We start from the raw sequence: 17,641 nt of genomic DNA, 5'->3' as shown, positions 1-17,641 counted from the left end.
CCCAACTGCCTCTGAGTGCTCATTGACTCCATGGAGCTGGGGGTGGCCCTTGCCCTGTTTCTTCTGGAGGACCTTGGCTGCCGGGTAGACTTCAGAAGGTGTTAGTGCTAAGGCCGGGATGGGCAGTGGCCAGGGCTTACCAACCCAGAAGCCTGTGAGAGAAGTGGCCGGCACCCACCGTGCTTGCGGTGGTCCTTCTGAGGGACAAGGTGTGGCACCTAGGAGCTAGCCAGCTGTGCTCCCTGTGGCACCTGGCGCAGCTAGCTGGCTTCTGGATGCCAAAGGCTCCCCCCTCCCCCAACCCCGAGCTCCTGTCCGGTCGTTTGGTTCCTTCCTTCTGTTGGGGACAGAAATTACGTGGTGGCTTCACACATACTTTGGTTTGTGTGTTTGATAGTAACAGTGCTGGATTTCAAAGTGATACTAAGTGTTGAGCCTGGAGGGCCTCTGCCGGTTTCCCTGGGCTTGTTCCTCAGCCCTGTCGCGGAGTGCGAGCAAAGCTCCGCGTGCAGGTCCGCTCAGTCGTGTTCTTGTTCTGACCCTGTTTCCGGTGCCGCACATGGCCGCTGAGGGCAGTCCTGGTGGCATCAGTCTCCAGCTTCCGTGCTCACTCTTCTTTTTATCTGGAAAATTCACCTGGAGGCCTTGGTTCCTGATCTTCCTTGTTTTTAATAGAATTTAAAAGGACCGTTCTTCTATGAGTCCAAGGATCCTTTCCTCTGCTATGATGTGTAATCCAGGTTCCCAGAAGTCTTAACACATGGCAGGGAAGGTAAGGGAAGCTTCTGGAGCAGAGAAGATTAAAAGCACACTGCCCGGGACTCACAGCCACAGCAAGGAGAGCAGGCTCTGCCTGGGCTATGGACCCCTGTACCTTGTCTACACCGGCCTCGGGACCTTTTGTCTCCTGAATCTGCAGGTGTCTGCCCACCGACCCCCTGTCAGGTCTGCAGGAAGGTTTGCTGGGAGGAGCAATAAGAACTAATTTCTGATTCGTTTTCCGGGTGAGTGCTTGAGCCTGACTTTCAAGGAGGATTTTCTTAGGAGAGATGCTTAAAAGCAAAGTCAGAATCCCAGATGGTCAGAGCTGGATAGTTTCTTTAAACTATCCAGCCATGTCATCCCATGGGTAGGGGGGCCTGGCCTTTGAGTGGCCTCTCCAGCCCTGAAGCCTGGCTCGTGCTCTGCTCCAGGATGCAGGGAGAGGTGCCCTGAAGCCAGACGCCCTGGCTTCAACCCTGCTCTGTCCCAAGTCTCACCGTGACCCGGGGCACGTCACTCACCTGCACCTGCTGTCCAGTCGGCCTCTGTGAGATGCAGCTGGCAATGATCGCTCACGCCTCCTGGGCTGTTGTGAGGAGTGAGTGGAGCCGAGTAAGAGGAGTGGACCATGGTGCCTGGTGAGCTGCTTGGTTACACACAAAGTGCTAAGACTCTGTGAGACCGGCCTTGTTCTAACAGCCCGAGCGGAAGAGCCCCACTTGGGCAGCAGGAAGGTGCACCTGGCGGTCAGACCTGTCGGGCCGTCTGGCTCCCATCAAGGTGGTTCTTCGCTTCTCTGAGGCCGCCTTCCTCTCTGCACGCAGAGGAAGCGAACATTCGCCTACTACCTATGGTCCTGGCCCTTTTTTTGGCAAAGCGAATGTTCCGAAGCAGGTCTCTGCACTTGGGGTTGTGATCGCGGGTTCTCCTCCGAACCCGACAAAGCACACCTCCCCCAGACTGCCATCTGGCCCCCAGACAGAGTGACATCTGTAAAGCCAGGCTGTCTCGGGAAATGTCATTGGTGAAATGAATTCAGAAAGGCTGGCTATGAATGCTGCTGTCACCGGGACGGGAAGGGGCTCAGGAAGCCTGAACAAAGAAGATGCTTAAATGGGTTTCATCATCCTCCAGGCCCCAGGCTCCGCGCCCCCCCCCCCCCCGGGCCCCCCGGGCCCCCCCCAGCCCTGCGGCCGGGATGGACTCCCCACGGCCTGCTCCAGGGCTTCCACTGCTCGACTGGCTCCAGCCTTCCCAGAGGACTCCAGAGTGACCAGGAGGTGGGCACAAAGAGGGCTGTGGAGGCTGGGGGAGTGGAGGAGATACGTGACTGCCACTTTGGAAAAATGTAGACTCATTATCTGAGGGCCGATAGACCTGGCTGCTTGCTTGCCTGGGGGGCTGCAGGCCTCAGCCTTGGGAAGGGAATCCCGCATCTGTGGGCCGCTGCTTAAAGGGGAAACGTGGTCTGCAGAGGGGTGGGGTGACAGCAGATGGAAGGCCCGAGGGTCTCCTGTGGTGCTGTAGGTGGTTCGGCTGGAAGAGAGTGTTTCCATGGTCCTGGTGTCTGACTGGCACTGGGTAACCAGCAGAGCAAGGAAATGGGGAAGCAGTGGGAAGGCAGGGGATCCTCATGTCTGGAGAGGGTTTCCTTTGGGGACAAGGCCCAGGCTGCAGCTGCTAAGCGCCAGATTGTCATTAACTGCAGGATGGCCGCAGGAGACTGACCTCCCTCTGGTATAGAACTTGCTTTCAGTCCCTTGTTTCCCAGGGACTCCTGTGAAGGACAAGTTTATTTTCTCTCCTCCAGCCTGCCTTTGGCTGCTAATAGCCTGAAGAGGGCAGCTGGAGGAGAAATGCCCATGCCTCCCCCAGTCCCCCTCATGCTCTGGAGCAGTGGCCCTGAGGAGGAAGCCCAGCCACCAGGGCTAAGGTAAGGTGACCAAACACCTCCACTCCTGGTCCTCCTAGTCCCCTTGGAAGAATCTGATTTTTATCTATTATTTTTTAAATAGATTCCATACCCAGCGACGTGGGGCTTGAACCCACGACCCTGAGATCAAGACCAGAGCTGAGATCAAGAGTTGGATGCTTAAAGGACTGAGCCACCTAGGTGCCTCCCCTATTATCGAAATGCTTTCTTAGTGTGTTCTGCTACATATAGGCTCAACGGGGTCCCATCCCTCTCTTACATTGCCTTCCCATTAGCCTGCCTCCCCCAAAAGAAAGCGGCTGAGCTCTCTAGGTACTTGACGGAGGCATGTCCTATAGGGGGGCGCAAGGAGTGGGGGTGAGACCTGTGAGGAGGGTGGGCACAGGCCCGTGGAGGGAAGGGCAGCCACTCACCCCTGAAAGGTAGCCACTGTGGATGGCAATTGCTGGGCAGCGACAGACCCCTGAACCAACCTCCCAGGGGCCTCTGCCCAGGGTGGTGCTAAGGGGTGCGCCTCCTCCCTGTGACCCCAGGGGGCGCCATGGGTCCATGCAGGGTCCCTTCCCCACCCAGGCCAGGAGCCGAGGCTGGGCCTCAAGGGGCCTGAGCTGGGTCCTGTCCCGCAAAGCTGGGCATCAGGCCTTTCCTGGACTGACACCAACTGACCCCCTGAGGTCTTGATGTTGTTCCTCAGCTTCTGAGTTCCGGCCTGTTACTGAACCACAGCCACCCAGGTCAGTGTTTCTAGCGACTGTAGACATTTTCCCGCCTCATGTAGCAAACATTTAAAAAGCCTTTCTTTCTGCCTGGACTTCGTACCCGAAACAAACTATAACCCATCCCAGAAGACCCTTGGGCCCGAGTCACCAGCTAACTATCCTCTCTCCATTACCAGATGGCACAGAACAGCTTGGGCTCAGCTGGGCCCAGAGGCAAGTCACTGAGGGACAGGTGCCCCCTCACCAGGGAGAGAAGGCCCAGCCTCCACCTCACCAGCCACACAGGTTTGGACCACACAAGAATTGCAGACTTTAAGACAGCCCTAGTAGTAGTTCCCACATGAGGGCTCTGGGGGTGGCCTGGGCTCCTAGAAGACCAGAAAAGCCCCTGACAACCATCTGACTCCTGGCAGGGGCTCCCATCACTCCACACAAACCCCTTTTCTGTCCTCATAAATGGCATATAAGTATTAAACACAGGAGAAGGATTTTAGATCCTCAGCTACCTTGTTTGGCAGAAGAGGAAAAGTAGGACCCAACAAGGGCCAGCTCCAGGCTCAGGTTCTGGGTGAAGAGTATGTGTGTGTGAGTGTGTGTGTGTGTGGCACGTGCACGGGGGCAGGGTGCAGGGTAGTTGTAGCTGGAGGGGCTGGAGGCCTGAGTAACCAAGGAGTTAGCCCAGGTCTGAGCAACCTTCTAGCAGGAGTGACAAGACCAAGGTCATTGTTAACAAGTGTTTATTGTTAATAAAACCATGGTACATTTACAATAAGTGACATTAATGTATAGTTACAGTATCATACAATATTACAGCAATAAAATAACGCCTATTCCTTTGTACATCCAGCTCAAGCAGCTAGTCAAAAATATTTTCCAAGATTGTAAGCCTCTGGGGGCTTTTCAAGGTAACCAAAGTGACGCCTCCTGAAGCGCCAGGGCTCTCGGTGAATAAATAGTTTCGAAGGTGCAGCCAGACAGCCCAGAGAAGGCTCGACCCAGAACAAGCCGTCCAGATGCTCCCCCAGTGTCTGGTCCATAAATACGACAGGCGTCCTGCCTGATGCTCGGCTCCACCTGGGAAAGCCTGGGGCTACGGGCCTGCGGCAGGCAGGACAGCTGCAGCAGGTCCTCGGCTCGCCCCACTGCCCCACCCCTTCTAACCTGGACCCGCAGTTCCCACAACTAGTGCCCTGCTTCCTGAGCCCCCGGGGCAGCCTAACTCTAGGCTGGGGGTTCAGGATTGGCCTCTAAAAGCAGCAGCAACAAAAGCTGAGGCCAGCAGGCTCGCCCATTTCACCCTGTGCACCCCACGCCGCCCTTGGCTCAGCCAGGAAGTCCGTGGGCATCAGCTGGGGAACTGCCTTTTCACACTAATGGAGCAGGGGTGTGCTCCCCCGAAGGAGGGCCTCTGTAGGCCTAGACATCAAAGAAAATCCAGCTCTAAGTGACCCTCTGGGCAGGGATTTTCAGACCCTGGAAGGCTCACATCACAAAGGCACAGCCTTGAGGAAGAAGTTCAGAGATTTGGGCAACCTTTCTGATGTGACCTTGAGGGAAAAAAAGAGCAGTTTCTGCATGAAGTGGCCTGGGGCCCCGAGTGTGTGTTCTCTCCCTTCATCAGGATGCCCACACCCCCAAGGGCCCTCACTGGGACAGTCTGGGCTTGGGGAGGCCTTGGGATTGTGAGTGGTCAGAGCCTGGAAGGCATGGTCAGCCTGTTTCAAGCAGAGGTGAATCAGGATCAGCCGAAGACCTCCAGGAGAGGAGAAGGGGCACGTGAGGGTGAGTACATGGTGGCCCCCAAGGTGCAAACAGTGTGGGGGTTGGAGGGAGGGGCTGCCTTTTGGCCTTGTCTGCCCATCGCTCATCAAGCAAACCGCCCCGGGGCAGAGGGGCTGAAGGTGGCGCTGCCCAGTGACAGGAGGGCTCGGAGCACATCTACCTGCCCAAGGACAGATCGATGCCAGAGGGAAGATCTGCAGAAAGGGGGGACACTGAGTCCCATGAGCCTGGCTCCAAAGAGGCCTACAACCAGTGCCCCCATCCCACCCCCGCAGCGGGGCCCCGACCCGTCCTCAGGCCCCAGGTATGTACTTGTTCCAACGCCCCCATTAGCACCTGCTCCCACCCCCCAGGAACGCCTAGAGCCAGAGCCTCGGCCAGGGGGTGTGCAGCCCTGCTGTGCTGCCTCCGCCCTCAGACCCGGGAGGTGATGTAGACCGAGTGAAGGCGCTCGGCCAGGGTGCTCTGCAGGTCCTGCAGGGGGTCCAGGCCCTGCACCTTGCTGTTGCGGCCGTAGATGAGCTGCCGGAAGGAGTCCTGCTCTAGCAGGGCCTTCATGTGCTTGAGGAAGAAGCCTTCACAGAACAGGGCCAGTTCAGGGGCGTTGTGGATCTGGGAGGGGAGAGGGAGTGTGAGAGCTGCGGCCTTTCCACAGCCCCACCCCGTCCCCACATGTCGCCCAGGGGCCGGGGGCTTTCCCCTTATCTGGACTCCTTCCATAATTTTCTCCCCTGGATGAGACTAATCTGGGCTCAAATCCCAGCTCCACCATCAGGAACATCACCGTTCTTGGTGCCATTGTTTTCTTTGCCTGCTTCCCACTGCTGCGATTACTGAAGGGCGGCTGTCCTTGTGGGAGCAGAAGCTCCCTTAGCAATGCCGGGGACGGGGAGCCCAACCCGAGCCCGGCACCCGAGCAGTTCACCCAGTGGATGCTCAGTTAAGATTCTAACTCAACAGGGGCGCCTGGGTGGCTCAGTGGGTTGGGCCGCTGCCTTCGGCTCAGGTCATGATCCCAGGGTCCTGGGATCGAGTCCCGCATCGGGCTCTCTGCTCAGCGGGGAGCCTGCTTCCCTCTCTCTCTCTCTGCCTGCCTCTCTGTCTACTTGTAATCTCTGTCTGTCAAATAAACAAGTAAAATCTTAAAAAAAAAAAAAAAAAAAGATTCTAACTCAACAAATACCAAGTGTCCACTCCGGGCCAGGCCTCAGACACCAAGTTCTGGGGCGAGGTCCCTGCAGTATGCTTAGAGCTGATGGTTCTACTTTGGGAGACACAGAAGCCAGAGAAGCAGGGAAGGTCACAGCAGCTGGTGGGCAGCGCTGTGGGGACAGTGGCAGGTGCCTCATGGTGAGTCAGGGGCTGTGGCAGGAGCTAAGAAAGCCACGGGGCAGGTGAAGAGATGTGGGAAGGGTCCTAAGGGGCCGGCCAGTGTGATATTTAGCCTGCCCGCAGAGGAAGCTTCATGGGAGGGAGGCTTTAAGTAGAGGAGTGACCGTCTTTGTCAAAGACCCTGGAGCCTGCAGGGTGACAGCCAAGAGGGTGAGGCCAGGCCCAGGTCATGGTCTGGAGAGGGGAGGCTGGGTGGCTTGGGGCAGGGTGGGCACAGCGGACATGGAAGAGAGTAGACTCACTGCTGATGTGCTCACAGGGAGGGAGCCAGCCAAGATGGGGCAGTTTGGGGGCAGTGCTCCCAAGTTTTGAGCACGAGCACCTGAGCCAGTGGCTGTACTGTGCACCGAGGGGGTAAGGTCACAAGAACAGGTTGGGGAAAAAAATCAAGGAGGAACCTAAGGAAGTGATCTAACACGGGGAAGCTTAGCCCTTTGGCCCAGGCCCCCCAGCCTGGGAAGCCCGCCTCCCCAGCTGCGGGGAGCACTGCTCACCCCCGTCCAGTCCTTCCCGAGGCAGCTGCAGCTGAGGCCCCAGAGGAGCGGAGCCCCCGGGAGGCAGCAGGCAGCGTGGCGCTCACCTTGGCATACTTGTAGGTGTTCACGGCACTCTCCACGCTGAGGGTCTGAGAGCACAGGATCTCGCAGTGTCTCTGCAGGGCATCCAGCTGGAACAGGCTGGCAGCCGACAGCAGCTGGTGGGGAGGCAGACGTGGCCTTGGATGTGGGCAGCCAGGCCTGTGGCCCAGGCATGGGGGAACAGAAAGCTGCTCCGGGCAGCGTGCCACAGGCCCTGGTTTCTCCTAATCCTCGGGGCCCTGCCTGCCTCCGCAGGTCAAGTCCGAGGACTGATTCTTTCTGTTCTAGGTCACCTAGGTACTTGCTGGGACACTTTGGAAGGCACAGGACGGGGGACAGACACTGGATGGGAATCCTGACACAGAGCCGCTCTGTGTCGCGACTGGCATGGGGTCGTTTTCTAAGCGGTGAGGAGGTGAGTGGGAGGCTGGGCTGCCTTTGATCCCGCTGGGCCCCACACCAAAGCCCTTCCTCCCACTGGCTCTGCCCCCTCCCCCAGGCCTGGCCCAGAAGGTGGGTGGGCAAAAGGCCCTTCCTGTCACAGGAAGAGAAAGGACCAGCAGGGAAGGTCCTGGAAGAGGCCGCCTCCCCTCTCGGCTCTCCAAATGCCCGGTCCCTGAGTGCCAGCAGCTGGGCACAGGGCACAGGGCACACGGGCTCCCAGTCCTCTCCCCAGCGCGGAGGCCTCACCTCCAGGATGTCAGCGGCTGGGATGTCCAAGGCTTCTGTCCCTCCGTAGTACAGATACTGCATCATCATCTGCGGCAGGAAGAGGCCCCACGTGAACACCAAATGGACCCACGAGTCCCATGTCTTTATCTGCTCCCAGCAGAGGGCCACTCTTCGCCTTGGGCCGGGCTGTGCCCTCCATCCCTCCATAGGGGGACACACACACCTCCCCCAACTCCCTGAAGCTACAGTTTGTGTCTGTGCAGTTTCGAGAAGTCAGTCCAGAGATTCTCCCTCCTGGTTGCCTGCGTGTAGGACAGGCCTCCTTCCAGGCGGTGGCTCTATTCTGATCCTCAGGACAGCCCTGGGAGCCCAGAAGGGAAGGTACTATTCACAGATGGGGAAACCGAGGCTCGGGGGGCGGGTAGGCAGCATGGCTTGAGTCACTCCAGTCTCCTGATCCCGGCACCAGACCCCCAGGCCACACACTGTGCATTTCTCTCACCTACACTTTAAACATGGGCCTGGGGCAGGGGGGAACTGTGCTCAGAAGCTGCTTCCAACTTTCCTGTCTGTGCTGGGACTCCAATGTGGAGGTGAGAGCCAGACCCTGTCTCTCCCTACCCCCACCCCTGGATTTGTTCCCTTGGACAGCAGGCCCAGAGCTGGGGTTGGAATCTGCTCCAGAGGTCACCTGGCCACCCGGCCCTGACCTGCCCGGGGCTTCTGGGAACAGAGGGCCCAGGATATCAAAAGAGGTAGCCCAGGAGTGGGGAACGACATTTGGTTTTGCTGAGGTCTAAGTTACGAGCTCTGCCATCACGCTGGAGTCCAGGAAGTTCCCCGCTGGAAAAAGAAAAGCGGTTCGCACTGGCTGGCTGCAGAACCCGCCCCAGCGAGGAGCTGGCAAGTGTGCAAGTAAACACAGCTCCAGCCCGCACAGTTGGGCTCTGTTAGCAGCACGGCCCCCGGGCTACAAGAGGCACCAGAGGGTCTAGGGAAAGGAGCCCAATCCCGGGGGCATGGGGGTGTGGAGATGGCCTGGCCAGTCTGTCCAGGCTCAGGGTCTGTGCCTGAGACCTTCATCCAACCCCCAACTACAGATTGGTGGGCACTACAGGCCTTCCATAGCCCCTGCTGGAGCACATACAGGGTGCTCTGCGTTACGCGTCTGCCCCTCCAGGAGGCGTGTGCCTCGGGGGGCCCCAGGCCTGGGCTTTTCCACCACCTTCTGGGCTGGGCTCAGAGCCTTGGATGAGCCAGGGCAAAAGCCCCTGGCCTGGGGCTGGGAGTGGAGTGGGTGGGCAGGCACGAGCTCCCAGGATCAGAGGCTAAGGGCCTCAGGGCAGCCCCTCAGCAAGAGGGGAAGCAGGGGTGCAGCTCCCCTTCCCAGCCTCCACCTTCAGGAGCTGGTTTGGACAAGGTGCAGCCCACGGTGGCCCCTGGAGCTCCCTGAGGTCACCTGAATGAGTATTAATCCACGGAAGTCAGACCAGAACTGCTCCCTCGGAATCTTTTTGAGGGAACTGGGTGGCCGGCAGGCCTGGATAGATGGGTTTTACCCAGCCCGGCAGCCCCCAGGCATGACGGGAGTCATAGGCCTCCCAGCAGGCTGCCCCTGGCCCTGGGCAAGGCCTGGACGGGATCAGCTGCAGAGGGAAAGCACAGTTTGCTTCTGGGCTGAATAGGAACCCAGGAACCCAAATGCAGGAAGGCTGCAGACACTGCACGGATAGGACTGGGGTCAAGCCAGATAAGACCAGCAGGGCTGTTCCTCACAGGCCTGGGTTTAGTTGGCAGTGACCTTGGCAAGTGTCTCGACTAGCACTAATGCCACAGCCACTGGTCAAGTGTAACTTTCAAGCATTTGAAGTAAGACTGGTCTGAATAGAGATGTGCTGTGTCAGATACACAGTGGATTTCAAAAACTTAGTATGAAAAAGACGTAAGATAGGTCATTATTTTTTATATTGACTGCAGGTAATATCTGGGCTATAAAGAGTTAAATAATATATTATCCAAATTAATTTCGCCTACTTCCTTTTCGAGGTTTCTGTGGCTACTACAAAATGTTACATTCCACAGGCGGCTTGCATTACCCTTCTCCTGGATGGCCGCGCTCAGAGCTCCTTGGGCCTGTTTCCTCCTCTGGAAAGCGCAGATCACGACGACTTCCTTCCCTCCCTCCCTCTCTCTCCCAGGGCTGTGGAAGCCAGGGAGCTACTCAGGGGCTGCTCTGAACCCTGCAGGCTTTGTCAGGAAGCTCCGGCGGAGGACCGACGAGTGCTCCAAGCAGCCCAGAGAGCAGAAGTCTGCATCTAGAGGCTGCCCCGGACACGGGGCTCTGCTGTGGGGGTGCAGTTCTCAAGCCACAGAGCCCACATTTCCCAGGCCCGTGGGCACTGTGGATGGTGGATCTAATGTTCCCGGGGACTCTCCCCGCAGCTCCGAGAAGCCGTCAAAGGGGCTGAGGCTGCTCTGGCACGGGCCTCCCCCACACTGGGCAAGCGCGGCCTCGCCCGGCAGTGGCAGCGCCGGGGCGGTGGTTCCCTGGGGGCGCGCACACGCCCTGCTGCCGCCCGTGCACTGCCCTCCTGCGTCTGACTGACCCTCCCCTCAGGTTCCAGTTCACCCAGACACTGGGCTTCCGTAGCCAAACGAATTTCTTGAGCTGCCGCCTGCCCAGGGAGTTCGGATCAAGGGAGGGGAAAGGGGGAAGAGGAGACGCCCCACTCTGCTGCCCGGCCAGACCCTGGGCCTCACCTCTTCCCTGTCAGTCCCCGGGCCGGTCCCCTCTCCTGCCATGCGCCTTCCTCCGTCCCTCCTCACCTTCATCACGCAACTGGATTTCTCTGCAGCCTCCTACATGGCACCCTGGCTGGGGTCGTGAGCTTTGTAAATGCAAACTGGGCCATTCCACACAGCCTGGGTGTGAATCCTGACCCTGTCACTCTCGCTGTGTGACCTCAGGCAAGTCCCTCAACTTCTCTGTGCCTCTGACTCATCTACCCACAGGGAATAACACCCACCCCTCCTCGGATGGTGCTGGGCTCCGAAGCTTAACAGCGGCAAAGCGCTTGGAACCACGCCTGCCTAAGTGCTAGTGGTCAGCACTTTTCAGGAGATTCCTGTGTTAAAGGTCAAAGGGTTAAAGGTCAAACCGTTCCTGCGATGGCTCTCAGGGCAGCAGACTGGACTAGAGGGCGTTTCTGGAGCATGTTGTGGTCTCTGCTTCTGGAGTTTGGCCTGCACTTTCTCCTGCCTGAGCTTGCCCCTGCCAGCTGGGGGCCCCAGACCCCGGAGGCGCTGTAGCTGGGGGTTAGATTCCTCTTTCCTGCACTCCCCGCGCTGTCCCCACACCTCTCACTCTCGGAGTCCCATCTCCTAGAGGGCCGGTCCTTGTCCTGTTTACTGCTGTACCCACGGTGTCCAGGGACAATGAAACGCTAACAGTAAGTGGGTGAAGACCGCATGAGGGGGGAACTAGGTCATTTTCGATGGCTCCTCCCTGTGCTCCTGTGACAGTGACCCGTCTCACCGTCTCACTAGGCCACAAAGCTGTCCTGTGCAGGGCTCGACCCTGGACCCCACACTGGCTGCTCCCTGGCCTCAGTCCCAGCCCCTGGGGGTCGTCCCTGAAGCCTGGGGCCCACCGCACAGGCTGGAGACCTAGAGTCGCCACTTCTCAGAAAGGTGCCCTCAGTGGGGACTCGGCTGACATCCCAGCCAGCCTCCTCCCTCCAGACTCTCTGGCTGCGACTGGCGGCCAGCCTGTGGAGTGTCTATCACGCAACCTCCGAAGTTCTCTAAAGCTGAGGGACCGAAAGCCTGACCTTGGTCTTCCACAACCAGGATGGCCCAGCTGGCTCTTTCTGCCTGGCCTGCCTGGCTGGGGTCCGATGCTTGGCAGGACTGGTGCAGCCCACACCGTGCTCCCCAGAGTGTGGGGGCCAGCCGTCCGGGGGCCCGCTGAAATGTGGGGGGGCCGGGGGGGCTGACGTGCAGTCTGTGCTGTGGGGAGCCCACCCTGAGGAAGGAGGGCTCCTACAAGCATGCGTGGTGGGTGCCGGGCCTCACGTGTCTCCGTCCGTCTGCCCAAGCCCCTCACCCAGCGGTCAGAGCTCAGGACTCGTGAACGAGGCTCTGAACTGTAAGCCCATGCCGGAACGGCCACTGTGGCCGGGGACAGACCTGGAAGCTCCTGCCGACAATGGAGTGAGTGAACGCAGAAGGCAGGGGGGTTGGAGAACAAGACGGCCAACTCCCAGCTGCCTCCCAGCCGAGACGGACAAAGCCAGGGGGTGCTGGGGGAGGCCACCCCTGCCCTGAGACGTGTGGAGCAGCACGGAGGCTCACACACCTGGAAAATGTGGTACTTCATGTCGCTGATCTCGATGGTTTTGCCGCTGTCGCCGTCTTGTTCTGATTTATTGGTCATCAGCGTCTTGAACCTGGAGCAAAGGGGGTGAAACGAGGCGGGTCTCGCACATGACTTTGACTTCATCACGGGGCAGTAATGGCACCATCCATCACCCGACTGGTCACCGGGAGACGGGACATTTTTAAAATTACTGCAGCTCCCAAAATAATCCTCACAAATGGCAGCTTACATCATCCTGGGCTGACAGCCAGGCTGGGCCCCGATCTGTCCGCACTGCCCCCCGTCAGTGACTGTGATGCCTCTGGCCTGAAAAGTGACTCTTCATTCCAGAACACTTTCTAATAATCAGAAGCAGTACCTCGACTAGGAAGAACGCTACTGCAGCGCGTCTCCTGGAGAGCTCTGGGTCCCACCCCTACGGCCCCCTGTCCACCGGACCCATCTCCGCAGGGCAGAGGCTCCTCTAAGGAACCTGTGTGTCCTCCCATCTACCGGAAGCCTCCCCCGCCCATCCAGAGCCGAAGCTGGGGCCTGTTTCCCGAGGCGGCCTACCTGTTAGAAGCTGTCACCAGCAGGACCTTGTGTGCATAGAACAGCTTTCCTTCCACTAGGAAGGTCACGTCGGACATCTCCTTGTTATTCAGAAAGTGAGGATCTATGGCCAAAGGGACATAAGAGACATGACCAAGGGCGCCCCGGGGGATTGGGTAAGCATTCCGAGAGGCCAGGGTGGGGCTATAAAGGGGAAGAACAGAGACACTAGGGCCAGGTCCTCGGTGCCAAGAATGGGGAACAGGAGACCAAGATCTGTGGGAGAGAAACAGATTTCCCCTGGAAAGGACGAGGTGCGGGTAGCCACGGGGTGAGCCTCACCTAGCCTGGCAGGCAGGGTCTTCCGGATCTCGGGGATGCTGGGCACCGGGCTGCTGCCGTAGCAGTGCATGAAGATGGCGGCCAGCTGCTGGGTGACCGCGTCATTCTGCCGGGCAGAGGAGAGAGAGGCGCGGTGAGCCCGCCAGCCATGGCCATGGCAGCAGACACAGTGGGCTCCTTTCTGAAGGTTTGGAGCAGCCACCGGCCTTTGCTCCTCCTGGATCTGGCCTGGTGGGAGATGCCTGTTCCCCCATCGCGGAGACCCCAGGTGGCTTCTCTGGCCAGGCTCCAGCCCCGACAGCTCCCCCGGGGGCTCTGCAGCCAGGCTGCGGCAGTCAGGGTGCGGGGTGTGTGGGAGGGGGCCTGCGTCTGTCTGGCCGCAGCCAGCCCGGGTACCCAGCTGGCCCGGCACTCGGGGCGAGGACCGGCTGACGTCACTCACTTTACTGGTCTTGAGGATGTCAAACATGAGCTGCAGGCCCTCGGTCACCAGCTCCTCGTTGTACTCCTCCTCCTTGATGGAGCTGAAGTCCCGCAGGAGGCTCTGCACCACCGAGTAGCGCGACTGGGAGAAGGAGGTCCTCAGAGACTCGATCCACACGTGCAGCTTCCAGGGGACGCCTGGCGGGAGGGCGGGCGGTCGTCACCTCTGCGGCGCATGGACCCCCCGAGCCCACTGCACAGCAACCCCCTGTTCAGGTGGGCTCCCGTCCGGTTCCCTCAGGCCGAGGGGCTCTCGAGCCAGGGCAGGGGAGCTTCACGGACCCGACTGGCCCTGCCGAGAGGTCAGAGGGGACTTCAGGTGCCCATCAGATAAGGCAAGGGAATGGCTCCGGCCCGAGCACAGGGCACCCAGACGGCTCAGCCTGGGGCCACACCAGCTCCACTGTTTGTGGGGCCCCGCGACTACTTACTGGGAAGACCTAACAATTACGGGGGCTGGCCAGGTGACCTATCAAGCACGGACACCCCGGCCCACGCCTGTCCAGCACTCAGGGCACTGGCATCCAGTGGTGTGTAATTACTGTGTATTAGCTCCCTGGAGGGTGTCAGTGGGGCCATAAAGTAACTTAAAACTATTTTGTGGAGGTCATGACAAAAGCTCGTAATTTCCTTGGTAATTAGAGAGATAGCTTCTTACCCCCCAGCCTCACTGTGGAATAAAAAAAAAAAAAAAAAGGATGATGGCATTCCCCAGGGACACAATGACGAAGGAAGCATTAGCAGCCTTGGTGTTCTGTCTGTAGCTAGGAATGATGCACCCATCTTACAGGGAGGAACACTGAGCCTGGCTGGCAGCAAGAAGGTATGGCCTCCAGTCCCCTGGCCCAGGCTGGGCACGTGTGTGTGGTGGCTGCTGGGACAGTAAGCCCAGCTGCCCTCCTGCAGAGGACATGCAGAGCTCATGGAGAGCTGGCTCCGGGCCTTGCAGGACGTCACGGTCTTAGACGAGACTCTGCAGCATCAGTGACAGCGGAACGGCTGGGTTGCACCCAGGTCTGCCTGTCTGAGTGGCCTCCCTGAAGGCAGGAGCATCCACAGACTCACAGACCCGAGAAGCGAACGAGTCTGGCCATGTCACAGGACAAGGCCAGAAACTGGCCTCTAACTGACCAGAAATGTTGACTCCTAGTGACACAGATGTTCCGGGGGCCACACATCCCAGGTTGGGGGCTGCAAAGCTCCCACCAGGGAGGAGGAAGGGCCTGAAGCTGGAGGGCTGGGCCGATGCCCTCTCAACGCACTCCAAGGAGGACCCCCATGGAGGACCAGCTGAGGCTCCCGGCCTCTCCTGCCCCGGCCAGCCGCCGTCAGGCCCACGGAGATGGAGTCCCGCCCGATGCCTGTCTGCCCTGTAGCCTGTCTGCCCTGTAGCCTGTCTGCCCCTGTGGGCCCAGCCCTCCTCCCGTCTGTTAGAGAGTGGTCGAGTGTTTGTGTGCGCACGTGTGTGGGGCCTCACCCAGTGCCCGCAGCTCCATGGTGATGTCCACATAGCCGTGCTCAGCGCTATAGTACATGGCCTCCTGCAGGGCTTTCGTGCGGGTCCGGCTCAGCCGCACGGGCCCCTCGCTGCTGCTGCCCTGGCTGGAGGTGTCGCTCTCCTCCACGCCCTCGGCCAGGATCTCCTCCAGGGACAGGACGTCAGCTTTGGCCTGCTGGGGCTGTGTCAGGAGCTTCCTCAGGACGTTCCTGCAGGCCCGGGGATGATGGAGGGGGAGTGCCTGAGGTCCTCGCCATGGACGGTGCTCACCAGAGTTGCCCTCCTGAGCCCCGTGGCCTCGATGGGCTGGTGTGGGCCACCTGTGGGCACTAGGGGCTCACAGCCTTCCCCTCCCAGGCAGGCTGGGCCGGGGCTCCCAGCACCCTCCATCTGTAGCCACCTGAGCAAGGCAGGGGGGGTGTTCGGAGGGACTGGCCCTGGCAAGACACACCTCTGCCCCTGTCACCGCCATCCTGGTACTACTTAGTCATGCGCTTTGGGGCTAAGCCGGCCCTGCCCTCCTGGCTGTGTGATTTCAGATGGGTTTCTCTGCCTCTCTGTGCCCTGACTGCTCTGTCATCTGTGGAGTGGGGTGTCCATGTCACCCTCTTCCAGGGTTAACGGGAGGCCAATGGACAGCATTGGATGTAGAGCCTGACACGTAGCAGAACCTTGAGGTGACAGTCAACTGTACTTGCGGGAAGGGTCTGAAACCCAGGACATGTTCATATGCTTTGTTTCCCGGCCTGCCACAAACAACAACGAGCTGAAGGCAAGAAGCCGGTCACATGGACTCCCGTGTGGAGGATACTGAACTTGACGGAGCACATTCCCGTGCACCGTGGCATTGCATTAACCCTGTGAGAGCCCCGGGATCCCACCGCTCATGGCTGATGACTGCGTTGCACTCAAGGTCACATGGGGCAGGAATGTGGACCCAGGACGGCTGGCTCCGTACCCCTCATTCTGTCACATCCTGCGGCCTGGGATGGCTGCAGCGGGGGGCAGGTCCACAGGTCACCTGGGGGGGCTGAGCCTCCTCCCAGCAGCCCTGCCCAGCCGGCTCCTCGTCTGTGACAGAGGTCACGCCGCACCAGGCAGAGGCCCTCTCAAGAGACCCAGGATTATCCTGCTGTTGCCTTGTTAGCTCACCGAGCTTACAGAGCGCCTCACTTGTGCCGTGCACTGGTATGGGAAGGTGAGCCGGCCACCACCCCTGCCCCCCAAATCCCATGTTCCAGAGAGAGAAATGGGAAGCAGATGTGTGGACAGAGCGTGTCTGCACAGGGCGAAGAGGCTACAATAGGGAAACCACGGGCCGCTGGGGGAAAAGGCCTAGGAGCACGGGTGTGCAGTATGGCCCTGGGGGGCGGAGGAGAGGGTGAGTTTTGGTGGCTGAGCAGGGACTGCATCAGTAGAGGCCAGAGAAGAAAGCATTCTAGGGAGGAGGCCACAGCAGGCGCACTGCTTTTGAGAACAGCGTTGGAGAATAGGAAGTCATTGTCCAGCCCACCCTTCCCTCCGGGCCCCCTTTCTGGCTTCTGATAACCTCCTCTCTTGTCTTCGTCTGCCCCCTACTCCGCTCCAGAGCTGCCGGATGGCTCTGGTCATAGCCTGCTGCCCGCCCCGCCACACCCCTGGGCCGGCCTGGCTCCCACAAAGCAAGGTCTGCCATCTGCTCCCAGAGGGGGATGTGATTTCCCACACAGCCACCAGGAGGCTCTTCAGGGCAAGCATATGCTGTGCGAGGCCCTGGGAGCCCCAGGAAATAACTACCCAGGGAACACAGGAGGGGACAAGCATGGGAGGGGACTGGCCCCAGGGTGGGCCAGAGCGTGCAGGGGAGAGTCTACAAGAAGTGGGAGACCCAGTGGCAGTCCCAGCTCCACCAGGAGGTGGGGGCCGTCCCCACCACCCAGTCAGTGTCTCTCCGACATCGGAGGCCTCTCTGTTCTTTGAGGACCTGTATCTTCTTTCTGGGTGGCTTCCACGCAGACCCCCCCATCTAGAAAGATCTCTAGCTCTTCTGCTCCCCATGGGGGACTTGGGCCCCTGAAACGCTGCTTCATGCTCCTGTATCACATGGGACAGGAACCCCAGGTGCATACCTGTGGCCATGGGCGGCCGAGTGGCTGAAACAGTTCATGTCCTCATGGAGGGAGGAGGCCATGCCATTGGCTTCGAGCATGCTGAGTAGGGGGTCAGCACCTCGGCTCAGCAGCAAGCTGACCAGCTCGTAGTTCCCTGGAAGGCAAGGCGGACAGAGGGTGCTACCACTGCCCCTGTCACCGTGCGCCTCTCCGGGCTGCTATCCAGTTCCCGAGCTCCATAGAAAGGAGGATGAACAGGGTGAGGGGGAGTCCCCAGGGGTCCAGAAGGAGGCGTATTTGGGCTTGCTTCAGGGACCTGGGCATGTGGCCGCGAGTCTGGCTGCTGCCCCAGCTGGGAGGACCCCTTGGTGTGGCGGGGGGGGGGGGGGGGCCGGGGGGGGGGGCGGCCGGAGCACCCCCCGGGGGGGGGGGCCGCCGCCGGGGGGGGGGCGCGGTGGGGTCCGTCCCCCCCGCCCCCCCG

The 17,641-nt window shown here is 59.8% G+C and overlaps 1 protein-coding gene across 1 annotated transcript in view; it reads right to left on the bottom strand.

Moving 5' to 3' along the window:
- Positions 1-4,134: 4,134 nt before the first annotated feature.
- ABTB2 (ankyrin repeat and BTB domain containing 2) overlaps positions 4,135-17,641 on the bottom strand; it is a 174,230-nt gene continuing 160,723 nt past the window's right edge. Inside the window, exons 9-17 of the mRNA XM_059405999.1 lie at positions 17,179-17,314; positions 15,050-15,279; positions 13,532-13,710; positions 13,090-13,195; positions 12,769-12,871; positions 12,196-12,286; positions 7,857-7,925; positions 7,169-7,282; positions 4,135-5,808 (exon numbers count right to left, since the gene is read on the bottom strand). Of these exons, the coding sequence (XP_059261982.1) occupies positions 5,611-5,808; positions 7,169-7,282; positions 7,857-7,925; positions 12,196-12,286; positions 12,769-12,871; positions 13,090-13,195; positions 13,532-13,710; positions 15,050-15,279; positions 17,179-17,314 (1,226 nt within the window). The 3' untranslated portion in view covers positions 4,135-5,610. The remainder of the gene's footprint in view (positions 5,809-7,168; positions 7,283-7,856; positions 7,926-12,195; positions 12,287-12,768; positions 12,872-13,089; positions 13,196-13,531; positions 13,711-15,049; positions 15,280-17,178; positions 17,315-17,641) is intronic.

This window comes from Mustela nigripes, chromosome 1 (assembly GCF_022355385.1).
Source record: "Mustela nigripes isolate SB6536 chromosome 1, MUSNIG.SB6536, whole genome shotgun sequence".
Classification (NCBI taxonomy): Eukaryota; Metazoa; Chordata; class Mammalia; order Carnivora; family Mustelidae; genus Mustela; species Mustela nigripes.
The sequence above is the reverse complement of the archived record's forward strand: the minus strand, read 5'-3'. Positions and strand labels throughout refer to the sequence as shown.